Raw genomic sequence first — 19,711 nt, 5'->3', positions numbered from 1 at the left:
GCAGCCATAACAGCACAACATCCACAGCCTAGCTCAGGCCAAGTCAAAGATTTCAAGCAATAATTCCAGTCTTGGCTCTACACACATTGTTTGTCAGTAATATTTTCCTTCTTTGTTCTTTTGCAGGATATTAGCACAATATATCAAATTTTCCCTGATGAAGTTCTTGGATCTGGCCAATTTGGAATTGTCTATGGGGGTAATAAAATGATAATATAAGTGGTTTTGAATTTGGTGAATGTAGTGTTATGTATATGTATATCTGTATATAGTATTTTTTCCTTACAGTATGTATCTGAATATTTTATTATGTATCTGCAGGCAAGCACAGAAAAACAGGCAGAGACGTGGCCATCAAGATCATAGACAAACTCCGCTTCCCTACCAAGCAAGAAAGTCAACTACGCAACGAAGTCGCCATCCTTCAGGTGAAAGACCCCACCTTCCCATACTGCACAGCACTTACAAAGCTGTCATTCTTCTAATTACAGTAATTAGGACATGAAAAATGCAATTAGAAAATGTAAATGTGGTGAATATCAATACTGTAGTATTTGGTTAGGTTTGTATCTGTCTTTTTTAGAACCTTCACCACCCTGGTGTCGTGAACCTCGAGTGCATGTTCGAGACGCCGGAGCGCGTGTTTGTTGTCATGGAGAAGCTCCATGGTGACATGCTGGAGATGATACTGTCTAGTGAGAAGGGGAGGTTGCCAGAACGCATCACCAAGTTCCTCGTCACACAGGTGTGTCTCACTCTCAGCAACCAGCCATTCAAGCTTCACCTAGGCATGGCAGACAGCATACACACTTTTTGATTTAACAAAAAAGCATATTTTTCATAACAAGGTTTAGCCTGTACTTTGCAGTTTTATGTGGTTTTAGCATCTGATCCTGTGAGCGCCGTTATTCTCTGTGTTTTTCTGAAGCACATATCTGCTTGTATTTGCTCAGATCCTTGTTGCACTTCGTCATCTTCACTTCAAAAACATCGTACACTGTGACCTAAAACCCGAGAACGTCCTGCTGGCGTCCGCTGACTCGTTCCCACAAGTGAGTGGACTGCTGCTGGAAACCCTTGGCTGCTAAAATCACGAGTCTGTAGAATGGAACGACATGGTAAAATAAACATGAATTAATCTGCTTTTCCAAAAGCAAAAGAATACACTAAGAGATGGTAATTGCAGTTTACCCTATGTTTAGGGCAGTGTGTACTTGTGTGTGTGTGTGTGTACTGTGTTTGTATGTGTGTGGATGCGTGTCTGTGTGTGTGCATGTGTGCATCTCTGTAGTGAATGTTAAATGATCTCCCCATTGTTTCAGCCATCTAAAGCTTGCTCTGGAATCACTGAAGCAGAATGATGACTCACAGTGTTTGGGCATGAGCAAACATCTCAGAGGAATACTAACCAAATCACATTTGTGTTATTTACCACAAATATTTTCCAGAAGGGGAAAGGGAGTAGATCTAGAATAGCCGTCATCTGAACAGGTTTTGGTGTGCCGTGCCCTCAAATTCCATTTCTTCCGTCTGCAAAGTAAATGTTTTAAAAGTGAAGGGGAGATCAGCAGGGGAGCTCACTGTAACTGCTTTTAACTGCGTGATAATTTCATTCGAGTTTAGTCTGCCTCTGGCAACTGCTCATTATGGTGTCTGTTGTGGAAAAGGAGGTTTGGGGTGGGGGGTGGGATGGGGGGGATAATGGATGCTATTTGTTGCACCGTAGTCAAGTAAATGAACTGCCTGCTTCCAGCATTGGGGCTCACGGTTAATGCGCACCGATCATTCGCCCCATTCCTCCGCAGGTGAAGCTCTGTGATTTCGGCTTCGCCCGCATCATCGGTGAGAAGTCGTTCAGGCGCTCGGTGGTGGGCACGCCGGCCTACCTCGCCCCAGAGGTGCTCAGGAACAAGGGCTACAACCGCTCGCTCGACATGTGGTCTGTGGGCGTCATTATCTACGTCAGCCTCAGTGGTACCTTCCCCTTCAACGAGGACGAGGACATCCACGACCAGATCCAGAATGCTGCCTTCATGTATCCACCCAATCCATGGAAGAAGGTGACCCAAGAAGGTGAGCACCAAGGCAGGCCCGAATCCAAGAGTGGTCTTTAGGAAACGCATGAACTGAAGTATGTTAGTGTACATCAAATGTTATATACAAAATGGCACTTTTTAATTTGTTGAACAGAAAAACAAAAGTAATAGTAACCAAGGAGGTTATAATAACCTCATATGCTAAACTAACAGGAGATAGTAATGGTAAACCAATGGACTTCAAATGGACAACAGCAAACATCTAGCCAGACACTAGATGTAGACACCAGAAAGTAAACATAGGTCATGTAAATCAGTGCAGGAATGGAGGTCACGTACATACCCTCCTACATACTGGTCAGGTGATTAGAAAAACTTTAAATTTGAATGATTATACTGAAGCCTGCCACTGCACACATTATTAGCATTACTATGTAAATACTGGGATGGGTGGTGAACTGAAGTCCATCCCCACGTCCCATATTTTGCGGCTACATAGCGGAATGCATTTGATTTGCAGCAGTGAGGACTTCTAGATAGTGCTTTTCCAATACCATCCATATGTGCACACAGCTCCATACAACTTATTAGTATAAAACTTGATAAATGATAAAACCTCTTGCCTGTCAGTTCTGCCATATAATTTCACCAGTCCCCCTCAGTGTTAAATAGTTTTAGTGTTTGCCAGATAATCTTTAATCACTTTATGACTACATAGTACAAGTTCATGCTTCTGTCATAGTAATTAACCCTTTTATTAATACAGAAACTATCATTGATTAATCAGTCCAAAAGGTTATGGTACAGTAGTCTAGGATGCTTTACAAGTTCTATTTTTTTAGCATGCAATTAAAATATTGCTGGTGCTGTGAACAAATGTATTACATTAAGACATGATTTCACCTACCCAGGTTGTAATCATTTAAACACTCAGTAATAATAAATAATTCAGTAATAATGTAAACACTCAAAGCAGCCTCTCTAGTTATATCCAGATACTTTCTGAATAGATTTTAGTGCTGTTCCTTGTAGCAAGCAAAGACATTAGTAGATGACTAATAGATGACTTGCACACCACAGCAAGTTCATGCTAACAAAAATGGAAACTAGTCCGGTGATTAGGTGTTCAGTAACGTAGCTAACCTTCGGCAGCTATTTGAAACACTTAGGTACCTGGGCATCGAATTTAGCTTTATTAAACTAGTGATGTGAGTCAAGACTTTCAGAACAAACTATTTTAATTTACTTCATTGACTTTATCTTAAAAGGTATAGAAACCCAAGATTTGATCTTGTTGGGATGAATTTTTTTATCATTAATTATTCAAACTAGATTTTGTATGCTTTCATGTTAGCTCTTCTCTTTAATTAAGATGCCTTCTTTTTTGCAGGCTCCTTTTAAACTGTTTTAAAGCCCAAATTAATTACATACTAGTTGTTTTTTTTTATAAAAAAACTTAAGTACAGATTATGTCAAATAAGTTTCATTGTAATAGGGCTTTTCTTAAGTTGTTTCTTACTGGATGTTTCTTAGGCTGTGGGAAGTAATGTACTTTCCAATCATAGTTTGAAGTAATAAAACTCAACAACCTTTAATAGTGTACTTGAAAATATTAGCTTCAAACCTATGCCAATAATTGGCATCATTTGCAATTTCCTATTTTGTAATATAAAAGCATTTATAAAATATAAAAAAAACTTGTGCGAGCATAATGACAGAATCTCTGTGATGCTTTGAGTGCCTTTTAAATGACTATTTAAAATGTGTCCAACTGCTATACACTTACTGAGCTGGTGCCAACTCTAGCTAGCATCCTGTCAGAATAAGGCCCCTCAGATGGGAGGGAATGTATGGGGGAGGAAAGAGGAGGGTAAGGAGAGCAGACACAAAGGCTGAGGCTAAAGAAACACTGCACTGAGAGCATGGTCCATTTTTGTCACAGGCCATTCATGTGAGTAACACCCACCAGTTCCTCACCCTGGGGTTGGGGTGGGAGGCGGGGCTTAGGGGTTGGGTCTTGAGGTTAAGAACCCTTGGCAACTCTTAGAGCTCTGTGACCCCTGAAATAATGTTAACATGATGTTGGTTTTGCTCATTATCCCCCACAAACTCCAAATCCCTTGGCTGGCCCACCATGACCCTGGCCGTTGACAGCCTGCTTTTGTTGTTTCAGCAATTGACCTCATTAATAACCTGCTGCAAGTCAAAATGAGGAAGCGTTACAGCGTGGACAAGTCCCTCAGTCATCCCTGGCTCCAGGTCAGTCACCATTTCTCTTTTTTTACACCCCCCATATATTATCTTCAGAAACGTTTTATTATTATTATTATTATTATTATTATTAATAATAATAATAATAATAATAATAATAATAATAATAATAATAATAGAATTTTATTTAAGATGCCTTTCAAGCCACCCAAGGCGCTTACAGAATAAAAATAAGAGACAAATGGAAGATCAATTTAAAAACAATAAAAAAATAAAAATAACAACAATTGATAAAACAGTTAACATCAATAGAATAAAAGAAACAATGTAAACCTTCTAAAAAGCACATTCAAAAAGGTGTGTTTTTAAGAGCTTCTTAAAAACTGACAATGATGTACAGGATCGGAGAGATAAAGGGAGAGAGTTCCACAACTTAGGGCCCACAACAATAAAGGCTCGATCCCTGTATTTACGGAGTTTTGTGTGCGGCACAACCAACCGGTGGGCATCAGCAAATCCAAGAGTCCCACAGCTTCCAGCTTTTTGTCAGAATCAAAGCTAATCCAGGTGACTGGAGATGTAAGACAATAAAACTCTTGTTTTCTCATTTATTGACATGGATATGATGTCTTAGTAGAGTGGCCCATGGACAAAACATTCATCATCAGTATACCCAGAGTGCAACATTCATCATCTGTATACCTACACTCTTAACCCTGATTAGTTGACTTTACAAGAAAATTGCGTGGAAACCCGTTGCCTTAAATTACTTTTTTTTTTATTAAGTTTTTGCACAAAGAGAAACTAAAGAAGTTAAGTTGTATTAGCATAGACTCTTAAGTGGACGCAATGGACAAATCAAGTTTTCTTTAGTGGTCTTTACTCTAGTTCAAATTCAATTATAACAATATTGTGGCGTAGTGTAGGAAGGAGAGGTAGCAAACAGATCCATTGCAACACAACAAGGCTTTTTAAATAAAATTTGCCTCAGCAACCTACTCACGCAAGAGACCATGATCACACAGAATAGACTTAATTTATACATGAAACATTTGGGAATAGCAATAGCACGACAACACTACACAAACATGGCATGGAATATTTCACACAGTACAACTACATAAACTGATGAAGGGGGACTTAAACCAAGTAACGCACATAATCAAGTACACAATCAATCAACACATGCATAGACATCACATTAACAGAGAACAATACCGGAGTTGCAGGGACTTATGGGAAGTAGCGCCGTCCCCCATTGGACGACGCTTCAATATAAAAATATATAACATTAATAGTTAAAATTAGCCATAAACTCCGAACTGTCAGAACAAATATTTCAATGCTACGGTTATAGTTAAACTATGATCAGACAGGAATGACAGACACATGTTCTAGCACTATATGAACCAATAAGAATATATTAGCATTAAGGTACATGCACTGGAAGCTGACAACGTTGCAAATACTCATTTGAAGAAACACTGATTTCAAAACTCATACATTTGGGGTGCAGCGGGATGATAACGAAAGGTTCTTCAAACAATATGCACAACCAGAACAACTCTTCATGCGCACTGTGCAGTGGTCCGATTCAAACAGGCCCCACCCCTACCTAACATAAACTTTACATATTCAGTTATCTTTACTTAACATGATCATTGCAATGCCTATTTCAGCTCAATAATGATAACAACTAGTTTTATTTAGTAATGGCAATATTTTTTTACAAAACATAATAATGATTACTAAAATAATTTATTAAAACCAAATCCGGGTTTACGGTGCAGAGTGCAACATTCATCCTAATCAAGTTAAAGAACAAAACTGACCTTCTCACAAACAAGTCCATATTTCAAATGTGCAATTAATAATTAATTAATTAATGTTTAACATGCAATTAATAAATTCAATTCTGCAAAAAAAACAGCCTTTTCTACTCTCACCGACCATTTTATTATGTACTGATAATTGTATATTGGGTGCAGTGGGCTGGGAGTCTCTGGTGGATTGGGTGTTGTCTGCTACTAGTTCACTAGTGCACTTACAACATATCCATACAGAAGAGAATCTTCTTCCAATGTGACTAGTCGTACATTCTTCACTTAATCTGCTGTTCCTGTGGAGATGACTAGTTTGTGTTAATGATTCTCAAAGCTTCATTTAGGCACTTCAAGAATGTGCAAAAACATAACCAGACAGTTAATACGGACAAATCCAAACGTGCTTGTCACGTCCAAAACATATTGGAATGTACTAAGAGAAATTGGTGAAAAAAACCCCAAAAACTAAAACATTAGCATTGCCATTTCAAATTACTGAATGGCCTTAAGAGAACAGGGATTTCTGAGTAGAAATTACTTTTCAAAATGATCCATCACTGATGAAAGTAAAAAAGGCTTTCAACTACATACTTTCCCAAATAGTCAGTACTACTGCACTGTGTAAAAGCCATACAGCTTATATTGCATTATAGGTAAAACAATATATAAAGTATAGTCTACCCTTGCTCAGGTGCAAATTCTGTGTACAGTGGGAAAAGTGTGAAAAACCGTAACATCAATGTTCAGCATATCAGGATATATACTTGATTCAAAACATGGCACAACGACTGTTGGGAGCAAGCTATAATGAAAAATGTATTTTACCTATTAAGCTTTGCTTGTTTCTTTTTTTTCTGACAGGACTACCAGATGTGGTTAGACCTGCGTAATCTGGAGTATAAGATGCAGGAGCGATACATCACACATGAAAGTGATGACATGCGCTGGGAGCATTTTGCAGAGCAAAATGGCCTTCAGTACCCTGCCTACTTAGTCAACCCACACGCTGATGTCAGCGAAGAGGCGGGGCCTGAGGAGGCCGTGCTGAGCACACTCAGTGATAGAGTCAGTGTGCTATGAGTTGCTGCCTGTCCCTTTAAGACCACAATACTTCAGTCAAAACAGAACATCAACTCCAAACATTACTTTTCACTGCCATTGAAAACAGCTTTATTGTAAGTTATTTAATTTATTGTAGAATTAGAGTAATGTCACCAGTGCCTAAAGAGCATAGCTGAACTCCATTATGTTAAAATCACTCACATCCTAACATATTTTCTTCATGCTCACTACACTGAGAAAGGCACATTAAGAACAAATACTACCTGGTACTTCAAACTACCCAAGAATCAAGAACATGTTTTTTTCAGGAAAAATACAACTAAATGTGTTATCTGTGCATTTTACACAGATTTTACTTGGAACTATACAGTAAGTGAAACTGTAGCAGGAGCAGTATTATTATTTGTGCAATGTTAATTAAAAACACAATTTATGTGACCAGTGTTGGATAAGACACATTTCTAAAGCCACCAAAAGTGAATCTGCAGTATGAATTAGTTGGAAGCTACCACAATGCTGTGGCGACTGTTGCCTTAGTGGAATTATTAGACAAAGTGTAATATCAGAAAGTGCTTGCAGCTTGTGTAGTTTTGTGTGGGTTCTTATGAGCATTGAGTATATATATTTAATGTGTGTGTGTGTGTGTGTGTGTGTGTGTGTGTGTGTGTGTGTGTGTGTGTGTGTGTGTGTGTGTGTGTGTGGCTGCGTGCATGTGTGTGTGTGTGTGTGTGTGTGTGTGTGTGTTTGAAGGTTTGGGGTTATGTGCTCTGTGCAAGTCAGCCAGCCTGAAAAGTAACACTGCCTGTGGAGACCTTTTTTCTCTTGCCTTTAAATAAAAAATAAATAGATAAATAAACGGAAAAATCAAGGATGATCAGTATTTTATTTCTAAAAAAATGTTTTGCCCCAAACACACAGAAACCTTAAACTTTAGTGGTGTTCGTTAACTTTTCACGTCAATCATAACTAGGGTTGAAATATTAAAGTTGATATTCAAGTATCTGCACATTTCATATTTTACACTATTGCCTACATTTTACAGCAGGCCTATATTTACAAAGTAGTAATAACCTACACGTCCCCCAGCGTCTGCTCACCAAACCTGCTTTAACATTAGGGTAGACTCACATGCGCTTATGCGGACGAATTACGAACATGAGAAAGTGAGAAAACAAAACGACGGACCGTACTCCTGTTTGCTTATAGTGGGTTGCGGTGATTTCCAGGCTACTCAGATAGCGTTTCCCGACTTAAGGTTTTAAAGCTTGTTCACGATCCTCACGAGCAAGCGATGCAAGCCACCAAAGCTTCGTAGTCAGCAGATGGCGCTATACACTTAGAAAGCCTAGTAAGAACGATCACAATAGTATGGTCTAGAGCACTGTGTGGATGTTTCTTCAAGCGCTTTAGAGGTGTTAGTGTATTGGTGCATAATGGAGCAAATACAGCGCAGTCCTGAAAGTGATCTTCATTAAGCGAAACAACATACGAGAAGCAGTTTTCGATAGGACAGAAAATGACGTAGGCTACGACACGCTAACACAGGGAAAATGCGTAAACCCCGTGGTCTTCTTTGAAAACCGCGCTGAAACAACTCAGGCATTAATATTAGACAAACCATACTTTGACCTTGTTCCTGACATTCTCATAAGTATTATGAAGATATTCAGCAGTTATACGAGCTGAGTAAAACAGCCTGTTCTACCTTTACGAATAGTTGCTAAATGACATATTAAGTGAGCTTTGCACGTGAAGGCTATGTGACAGAGGAAATGCGAGCCACTAAACGAACTCCCCTACTTTATTTGATCTACTTTGCGCATGAAAACACACACACACACACACACACACACACACACACACACACACACACACACCTGTCAAAACAATACAAACTTCAGCGTGCGGCGCTCGGGGATAGATCATGGCACTCAGCGTCGTGAAAAGAGAAAATGGGCCTTGAGCAAAGTCTTTTCTTACCGAGTTCTTCATTGTACACCAGTTGAGTTACAATCATTCAGACCTGAAGCACCAAGCAAATCAGCCTATATGAATCACTTGAGCCATGCCATCAGTCTTGACAAACTGGAGCAGATGACGACGAGCAAATATTCAGACTGAAAGAAACAGGGGAATCTTATACAGATGGACTGTCTGTCGAGTTACCCACGCTATGAGTATGAACCTTTTTTTTGTCTTCATTGAAATTCTCTCATTGAAACTCCAGGCATAAGACACAACTCTAGACGTGACACACCATACTCTATAGATATATGATAGATGGGCCTGTGTTCTGTGTTTATATATATGATGTGCGATTATAAGAACATAAGAACAAGTTACAGATTGTAATTGTAATTTTAAATGTTATTTTTTTGTTTAGCTCTAAAAGACAAAAAAGTTGCCAAAAAACAACACATACACAAAACTATACTAATGAAAAACCGTAGCAGACCGCTGATGGCTGCTTGTAATCTCTTATTTTCCTTCTCTTTTATCAAAGAACAATCACACGTTTATCTCAAAATAAATATATTTCTTAAATGAAGTTAGTACTCCAACGACTGTAACTGTTAATCTATGCTACAAGTTTCCTGCTACAAGAAAGGACCATTTTCCAATTTTCAGCAAAATAGGATATTAAGCCATGCTTCGTAACTTTTATGATAGCACGTGTTGTTCGCTCACCCACATCCCAGGGTAGAATGTAACTGCAGGAATCAAACATGTTTTTCAGGCAAATCAGTACAGAAATATAGTCCTATGCAAATGAGGATTGGCAGTTCTGTCTGTCAGCAACCATATGTTCTGCTACTAGCTACATATTATGAAAAGTAAGGTTATATCCAGGTTATATCCTGAAAGGATTGTTACCTAGTAACTCGTTTATGTCTACTGCCTGTGCTGGCGCATACACTAACCAAAAGCAAAACAAATAGGCTCTATGAGTTTCGCACATTTGAATTATTTGATTCCGTCAGACAATATCAAAACAGGCAAATATTTTCCCCGATTCCACGTGGAACCGCAAACATCTACCAGACGGCGTTAGATTAATAAATTATTTTTCTTGTAACGATTCTAATATTTTTGTCACTCTTGAAGTGTAGTTGAAAATTATCTTAGGTTATTCAATAAATTACAGACAAAATGTTTCATTCTAGGTTATCCCCGTTCCATTTTAGCCTAAAAACAGTCCTACTATGTCCTTCGTGACAGCAAATGGTACAGATCTCTGAGTCTGCTTTGACTGGCTCTGATGTGACAGGATTTACTTAAGCTAACCGACCCCTAGAGTCGTGAGAACAGACCTTCCAAGCTATTTCTAACACGTAGAAATAGCCTGGTGTTGAGAAGATGGCAGGTCTCTGTCTGAAGAATGTGCACCTGTAGTAGTGGACTATCATGGGTGCGCGGTAACCACCACACATAAATACCCAAAACAACAAACGTTTTTGTTCCGGTTGTAAGGCAACAGCGATACATCGTGTAAAATGAATGACTACAGAACAAGGAAATTATTAAAAATCAACTTTTAATATTAGTTAAATATACAAATAATTTCAAAGTCAAAATGTAGCGCATTATCTTATCGTGTATCCCTCTAGGCCAACCTAACGGTCAATGGGTTATTACTATATCATTAGGATACTCTATTATTAGAATAGGATTTCATGTCTAGAATCCAACTCACATTTTCAGCACTTTTTTCAAATACAGAGAAATGTTATTTCTTTTCATTCTCTTTTTCCTGATACACTGAACCACTGAAGATTTCTGAGCACCACGTCGGCATATAAGATCTCAAACCCACAGACTATTATTACAGAAAAACTACATTTGTGAAGTTCGTCTCCTTTCAAAACGAAAAAAGCAAATGAATGAACGAATGAATGAATGAATGAATTATATAATAAAATCTAACAAGCAAACTGGATGGTTTAATCTTGCTAAATGTTTCATTGTGCTTAATATCATATGAACTGCACATGTATAAAAATTGTCATAACAACCTCTTTGACCGATGAAGAAGTTCAAGTTTTGGAAACAGCATAGACTTATGTTTCATCTTTACATCATTACCAATATTCAGGAATGGCGCAGGGGGTCGCTGTGTCCGATGTACGCAGGTGTGTAAGTTATAACATCATTTATCTATAGTTCTAGAAGAAGAGGAAGGAAATAATGACAATGATGAAGATATGACGACGATGACGACGACGACGATGATGATGATGATGATGATGATGGTGACAATGAGTTAAACCCATTCAATGGTCCCAGTTCTACCAACATCAATTCACAGGACACGTTTGTCATTGGTACAAAATATGAGAATTTGGTTACAACAATGTATTAGGTTAACTATTGTTTTCAGAACAATAGGTTCAAATACAGAGTTCTACTCATACAGCTCACATAAATTAAGCCATGCACAATTTTGTGAGTTTTTTTGAGCATCCTCAGAAGTGGAAGTGAATGGGTGAACTGGACCATAATTCTGTTCAAAGGAATCCTATGAAAAAGAAGGGAGGAGTTATGTAGCATTAGACACTTCTTTTCTGTGGTTGAACTCAACACATTCTTTCACACCCTTGGTGCAGTCAGTCATCCAAATCCACTGTCAAGTCACTACCAAAAGCAGTATTGAGCTGTCTCACTGCCCTACGACTGCCAGCTGGAGTCTATTTACCAGTTTCATTGATGGAATCTCATATAGCATAATGTGAACTTAAAAAAAACATATTTAGCTTTTCTTGGTTAGCCCACAGGAGTATCTCCTCAAGTTCACAAATTGTACTAGCTAAATATTATGATAACCTTTTCCATCCTAATTTGTAGTGCAGCCTGCACACATGCTAGGATCAACATCAATTACTGTGCCACATTTCAAGTGCGTGGTTCACGAAAATGTCAGGGAGTTAGGTGAACAGAATGTGGGGTCCAGGGTCTGGGTGTGGGCTGTGTAAATAGTGAGGGACAGCTCTTAACCACCGAGCACAGAGGGCAGATGTTGACTTATTCTTCTTTTGCTTTTGTTTTCATCAAACTCAGCATGAGCTAATATGCACATGTTTTTTGTTTACTGTGCAGTTGGTGGAAGTGTGAAGCTTCCACAGATTCTGTTTCAAAGATGCTTTTGGGGTTTTCTGGTTATTACATTTGAAGCTGTTTGGGCAACAGTGTAACTAAAAGGCTCAGGGACATCAGGTCCTCATCCTTTGCTAGACTGCATGAAATATTTCATCTAGCTTAAGGGTTTGGATGCAAGAGTAGAAAACACCCCTGACCACTGGCATACAGCCTAAGTGTGTCTGCATCAGGTCATTCTGGGTCAGACCTTACTGATCCATCTGATGGTGCTCACAGACTTGCCCCACATAAAATGTAGTTCAGTGCAGAAGTGAAAGATTGCTTATGTACAGTTCTGCCTAATGACCACCACACCCCCACCCCAGAATGTCAGACATATTTTCTCACACAGCAGATCAGTTTTATTGGAGCTTCTGTAGGTAAGGCCAGTCACCATAGTTGGCCGATACAGAGAAAAAAGCAAATATTTCAGCCGTGCCATTCATATGACTGCTATGCTATGTATGTCTGCTGGCCTGTTGAAATATGTGGTAGGCTGCTTAGTAGTTTAGTTGTCCATATATATTTCAGCAAGCAAGGTAAGACACTTGTAATGTTTGATATGCACTGCCCCTCATTTCTGTAAATCATTGAAGTTGAGCAAAAAAATATAGGAATGTGGCCCTTGACCCGAAATGTTGATTCTAGATTCTTTGCACTAAACATTTTCCATCTAGTTCATGTGATCTCAGAGCCTGTTGACCTCCAAGCAGTTCTACAGTTAGATTACAGCCCAGTGTAGCCACATGTAATTGTGCTTAAAAGAAGCTACATGTATCAGAAAAATGGTAACTTGGTGCTATGGAAATGAAAGCCCAGGGGAAGCAGGTAATTGAGCCTTCATATGTAGAATTACACATTCTAGTGTCTCCAGCAGTAACAAAAGATAGAAACTATAATATTTGACAACTTTATGGAAAACATCCAAACTGCTAAGTCAGCCAAAAATACCCCTGTGTCTTGGCTGTTGTGCAGTCTTAATGTAATGACAGACAAATATCTACTTTATTATTTATTTTTAGTATGTCAAATCAATTTAGATTCAGAATTTGTGATCTAAAGCTTCAGCTATAGAGCACAGGAATTTCCTGAATTCAATGGAAGTGTTTCATTGCCATCTTCTTCTAAGTACAATTTTCTCTTAGTGCCCTATTGTTTTGTCATTCAATGTCCACAGTTAAAATAACGAACCTGACAAGCAATCCAACCACTCAGACAAAATTGGACATTATTTCACAGACAGAAAAATATGCTCAACGACAAAAAGCCACCTTTCCACCTCTCTCCTCCCTCTCTTCCTCTCTCTCTCTCTCTGTTTCTCTCTCTCTCTCTCTCTCTCTCTCTCTCTCTCTCTCGCTTTTTGCCATGGTGTGGTCAGTGGATGTTTTTGCAATTGAACATTGAGTTTTATACAATCAACCCTATAAAAGACCTACACGTAATTGGGTATCTTTTGGAAGTGTTTATAAAGACTGTTATCAAGTTACGTGTTAGAGTACATGGCATATTCACTAGAGTTACACATTAAACAATATCATATCCTTTGGCCTTAGCATCCCAGAACGCTCTAATAGCATTCCTTATAGCACACTTCTTCAGTAAAGTCTGAAGTTTCCCTTCAGTCACCGCAAAGTACACACTCTTACAAAACACGAAACACAACAAAGAGCAGGTATATTATTATTATTATTATTTTCATGGTACAAAACAATAAATGCGCGCCCACTCTATATTCAGTGCTGTCTTGTTTAGTCTGAGGTCATAATGAAGGGTATGTGTAGCAGCTGATTTGAAAAATTAGGAATTGTGCAAGCATCTCTCCCACCACTGGCTGTTTAAATGATTAAGTATTAATAGTAATGGCATGCAATTTAACGCGGCGGTGTTCACCTTGTTCTTGGCTGTTCGCTCCGCTGACGCCGGCGTTATTTTCCTGAGGCCGTAACTGACGTCACCTTGGTAACCGCAATCATAAAAAGCCCCTAAGTGAGAAGGAGAAAATTAGAGACCCAGATTTAATAAGGGGTCTTATGATAAACCAATGTTCTAAGGTATAAAATGAGAAGATTTTTGTCTCTTCCTCCCTCTCTCTGCAGATATGAACGTCATTTCAATGGAAATGAGAGAAATTAGATAACTGCCCATTAGCGAGCCCAACCCCAGAATAGCTCAAATTTGATGGGGAACAGGATATAATAAAGTTCACTGATTTGTTTTTTTTTTTTTTTTTTTACTTCTTTTTTTTCTGGCCATGACCTTATGTGTGTTACTGTGTTACTACACGTACCGGCACTAAACATTTATATGTTAACTTTTAGGCTAATTCAAAAGAACTTGAACTCAGAGTTATTAGTAAAGATGGAGGAGGGTTCTTGACGGTCTTGACATTTGCGACAAGGTGAGGAAATGAGTTCTCCCCAGTCATCATCTTAACATGTAAATGTTCACAAACGATGTCCTGGGTGACAGTCGTCCAGTTCTGACTGTAGCCTATTTCCACTCGCCCGGTTCTATTTCTGAAAGAGAAATCACACGCACAGTGTCATCCCGGTGATGTTTTTTCGTAGGTGTTGTGATAGATTCTTATACGTTTCAGTCCTTCTCTGGCACGGGGAATGACTGCCTGCGCATATTTAGATATTATCAAAGGTCAAGGGGGTGCTGAAAAACGGTCATGTACGAGCAAGAAAGGTTAATTGAAATAGAGAAATTATTTTTGGTTTTGAAATATCAACGGTCGCTGTACACCGCTTCTAATTGTCTTTCCGGCTTGGATCAAGCTGATGAAGCTGTCACGCAGATAGCGGAGCGCTCTTATCTCTGATGCGGATCTAGCTTGTGGCCAGGTGTTCGCCGTTCTTCAATGGACCATCCTTCCCTTGAAAAAGAGTATTCGGTGCATTCACTAACTTTCTCTCCGCCGATTTGTGGCAACCTGAGCACAGCTTGTTAACGGGGGTGTTAAGCACTCACCTAGAGAGAAGAGAGAGAGAAGGGAGCAAAGTTTATCTTCCACTTCAATGGCCTGAAAGCAGCGGAAGATGAAAGGTCCTATTTGGTTAGCTGAAGAACCATACTCTTACTCTACTGTGAATAGAGCACTCTGCTCCGCTTCGAACCACTGTACACTTGTCGTAATGGAGCATCTGTATTCTTTCATTGCGTATACGTGCATACAGTAAATAGACACTGAATAGTCGTCGGTGCATGAGCTTTTTACTAAAATGAGATGGTTAAGTTCAAGTTACGTCCTTAGGGAAGCCAGTAAAAACAGTGGTGGAAAGAAAAAGACTGGATGTAGTTACCCTTAACTGCGTTTTATTCTGATTTTGAGTATTGTTAACCTTTTGAAATCTTACTTTAAAACACACCGCAAGAATTACCCAGACTAAAGATTGACTTCTGTAAAGAAATTTTACATTGGTTAGATTTGACTGTCCAACAAAGTAAAAGCTGTTTTCAAATCCATAAAGATAATTATTTACAAGTTGTATAGCACTGTAGTGTTCTGCCATTGCAACCATAGCAAAGGCATCCCACAAACTAGACTGAAAGATGAGCTGAAGACTACAGAAAAATGCTAAAGAGACAGTAAATACATAAGAATAATGTCTGCAACATTAGTGTATATATTACACAAAAATCATGCAAAAATGATAAAATACTAAGTGTATATTTTTCTCTTCCACTTGTAATGATTCAAAAATGTAATGTAATTTAAATGAATGGCTTAAGCAAGAGGCCTGAGCTATTTACACAAACATTCTTTTTCCACTTAAATGTCAAAAATAGTTTGCCTTGTCGACATTCGTCTTGGCATAAAGACTCTAATTAGAAAGTCACATGAAGTAAGGATCTGTGGTTCTTGCTCCAAGTGCTCTAAGCAGTGTCACATGGTTCAAAAAGATCTGCTATTTGTGAAGGGCTATACCTATATTTCAACATATCAAACACCTTTTCAAACTGCTGCTGTGACAACCTCCCTGGCTGGTGCCAGAGCCACAGTGACTGCTGCTATATCTGTGTATAAACAGGATTCTCTGGTAAGTAAATATTTGTTTCCATGCAGATGCAGTTTCACGCCAGTGCTTTGGAGTTATTAGCATTATACTGAGAGCGGCAGTATGTTCTATTGATGGTGTTTTCTGCCAAAGGCTTGCTTCGTGTCATAATTCAAAATAATAGAACTTTAAGTTCAATTGAAAGTAATATACATTGTTTTTTCTAGCCAATGATTTAAAGGTACTGAGAGATGAGTAAAAGTATGAATAACATAACTTCAATTTCATATCAACATGTAATAAAACAATTTTGTCTTACATATATTAAATTCTCTGACTTTCACTCTCACAACCATGCTTGTGCACACACACACACACACACACACACACACACACACACACACACACACACACACACACACACACACACACACACAGACAGACACACACACACACACACACACACACACACACACACACACACACACACACACACACACACACACACACACTCTCTCTCTCTCTCTCTCTCTCTCACACACACACACACACACACACACACACACACACACACACACACACACACACACACACTCTCTCTCTCTCTCTCACACACACACACACACACACACACACACACACGCATGCACACTCACACCTCAACTGCTTTCATATGGTCCATCTTTCAACTACAACAAACCCTCGCCACACCATTTGTGATGTTCATCATTTCTTTGACTCATCATGTCCTTCAGTTTCTGAATGTTGGCAAATATGGTCAGCACTGCCTAACCCAGCACTGTTTACACAAGAGACCTAACACTATTCATCTCTGCTCAGTGAGAGTAACTGAAACAGGACTGACAAATCTACATGATCAAAACTCACGATCCATGTCAGTACAGAAGAGGTGTACAGTGCCCTTTTTGAATAATTACTTACACAGTAATGTTTTGTAAATACAAACAGCAAAAGACTAACTAAATAAAAGACAGAACAAGCAGGGAAAGTACAAAAAAGCCCAGAAACAGATTTCCCATCCCCAAAACATTGAATGTAATTTATTAAAAAGCAAACAGATAAAAGACAATCGCAAAAAACATAGAGTTAAGTTTTTTATGTTTGACATTGTTTGTGAGAGAAAATGAGTTTGAAGCTGATCAGACAGGTTTTAGATTAAATGAACACTGAGGTGACATTGGGCAGAAGGCTCAGTCAACATTGAGGTAAATGCTTTCAATGACAAAGTGTAAACTGTCTAGGACCTAGACAGGTAATGACCTAAAGAAAGCTCTATGAAGGTTGTTAGATTTTCTGGATGAACTTGAAAATCATGTTTAAAGGCAGTCAGGAAGACTTATACATGTGTAAATGAGAAAATACACTGGCATACTTGAAAATGTGTATGAAGTGTATGAAAGTTGATGTTTATTAGCTGAGGTGACCATTCTAATAAAGCATTTCTGAGGAATATGTGAACAACTGAAATAATATTATAGTTATAGAGGTACAGGTAAATTAATAGGGGTTAAGAAGTACTTTTTGCACTTTTGCACTATTTTTGCACCAATATCGTTTCCTATTTTATTCAAAATAAGGTAACTGATCACTTTACAGCACAGTTGGTCATCCATGAGTATAGTGGACTAGAGTCAATATGTGATCAGATAAATTGACTGGTATAAGATTATTAATGCCTTTATATTAAAGGGGAAACTTTAGCCAATTTTAGTTAATCAGGAGATGCTCTTCATCCCCCTCTACCACTGGTCCAGTGTCTTTTGAAGTCACTGGTTTTGAAGTCACTGGGTTGTACCACTTCGCAGTAAAAGGCACTGATATTAGATATTTATATTTTGACAGCATGAATATATTTGAATAAATTAAGTCATATGGACAGAGGAGACCATATTGTAACTCATAAAAACTTCCTTTGAAATTGTTAACATGGATTATTGGTTGCAAAGAAGCCTCATACACATTAATCTTGTATTGGTCAAGTTTGGTTTGTTTTACGTCATTATTACTAAGTTTGTCTGAATAAGATTGATCTGGAATGACAATAAGACATATCAATTTCATTCAACAAAAAAGTATTACTACAAGAAGATCAGCTTGCCAGCACACGGACTTAGTTAAGTTGTGAAGTTTTTGATTGGTTGAAAGAAATCTACCAAATACTTTCATGTGCCAAGGGCCAAGTGAATGCATGTAAGTGGGATTGCATTAGGATTCTATAATCCAATCTGTAAAGGTTCTAACTGTTAGGTCCAATTTCATGACATAGAAACTGGAAGTCTGAGCTGGACAGTTCCAGACTATGAGGCGTAATTGGTCCCCGGCAGGAAGTATACAGCATTTGTTCCTGAATACCTCCAGGGTTTTTGGTCTACTCGGTATGAAGTCCATTGTTGACATTTTTTATTTGCCACAATCTTTTCAAACATTACTGAGCAATTAAACAATTAAGGTCCCCCATCCTGTGGCATTGAAAGCTTTTGTGAAAAAAGTAGTTCAATAAAAAATAATTTTTCATACATCATGAAACTGAAGAAAACTAATGAAATATTTGTAATATATTACTTTGTGCTTTATATATGAGTTTATGCTGTAATATAAACTCCACATTTGTGAGCTCATATTTCAGCTACATAAATAACTGATGAGGTAAAATGACTGCCTTGCCCTCCTCATACAGCTTTAGAAACAGAATATTAATGACCAGACACTGACATATCTTCATTAACAAATTTTGGAAATAACATATTTGGAAAAGTTTGTCAAATAGATGAGTCTATTGTTTCATAACACAGCTCAGGTTGTGAATATTTTGCGTATTCTGTTTGAAGAGGGATACACAGCATTGCCACAGTGTTTTATTCATGACTCTTGACTTCAGCACTGCATCAAAACCGTAGGACTGAAGAATCTGCCTCACACACATTGTTTCCAAATGAAGCACAGTCACACGCTGCATCAGTAAACTCTGTGAGCGGCGCTGAGGTGTTTCCACAACGTGTCCTATCCTACTCAGCAAAATACGTCAGGATTGCCAACACGAAGGACAGAAACAGAAGGAAGTAATGGAGCTCCTGCCTCAAACGCTGATCTTGCATTTTCAATATTTTACCATGTCTTGGAGACTGTGGACAGCCAGGACTACTTACAGTTAATCAGTGTAGTGCTTGCTATGCTTCAGAAAGGCTGACAGGTGAAACTGCTTCAAGTAGCGAAATGAAAAGGGTGGGGGCTCAACAAGTGTGAACCTCCTTGTCCCATAGTTTGTAATGACAGTGTCAATGTCATCAGGAGGAACTCTATTCTTCACCAGGAATAAGATTACAAGGTCATTACAGCAGGCTGCTGGGTAGCCACTTTCGCTGTAGCTGTCCCTGTGGCTGAATGTATTGGCATTTAAGTGATTCTTTATCGATTAACATGGTTT

The 19,711-nt window shown here is 38.6% G+C and overlaps 1 protein-coding gene across 2 annotated transcripts in view; it reads left to right on the top strand.

Moving 5' to 3' along the window:
* prkd1 (protein kinase D1) overlaps positions 1-7,958 on the top strand; it is a 35,732-nt gene extending 27,774 nt beyond the window's left edge. For both annotated transcript variants that reach the window (XM_076978176.1, XM_076978177.1), the window contains 7 exons: positions 127-199; positions 322-428; positions 584-745; positions 954-1,052; positions 1,806-2,073; positions 4,210-4,295; positions 6,932-7,958. In XM_076978176.1, the coding sequence (XP_076834291.1) occupies positions 127-199; positions 322-428; positions 584-745; positions 954-1,052; positions 1,806-2,073; positions 4,210-4,295; positions 6,932-7,150 (1,014 nt within the window). In that variant the 3' untranslated portion in view covers positions 7,151-7,958. The remainder of the gene's footprint in view (positions 1-126; positions 200-321; positions 429-583; positions 746-953; positions 1,053-1,805; positions 2,074-4,209; positions 4,296-6,931) is intronic.
* The last annotated feature ends 11,753 nt before the right edge of the window (positions 7,959-19,711 follow it).

The sequence above is a fragment of the Brachyhypopomus gauderio genome, chromosome 17 (genome assembly GCF_052324685.1).
Source record: "Brachyhypopomus gauderio isolate BG-103 chromosome 17, BGAUD_0.2, whole genome shotgun sequence".
NCBI classification, from domain to species: domain Eukaryota; kingdom Metazoa; phylum Chordata; class Actinopteri; order Gymnotiformes; family Hypopomidae; genus Brachyhypopomus; species Brachyhypopomus gauderio.
Note: the sequence above shows the minus strand (reverse complement) of the source record. Positions and strands in the feature narration are given on the sequence as shown.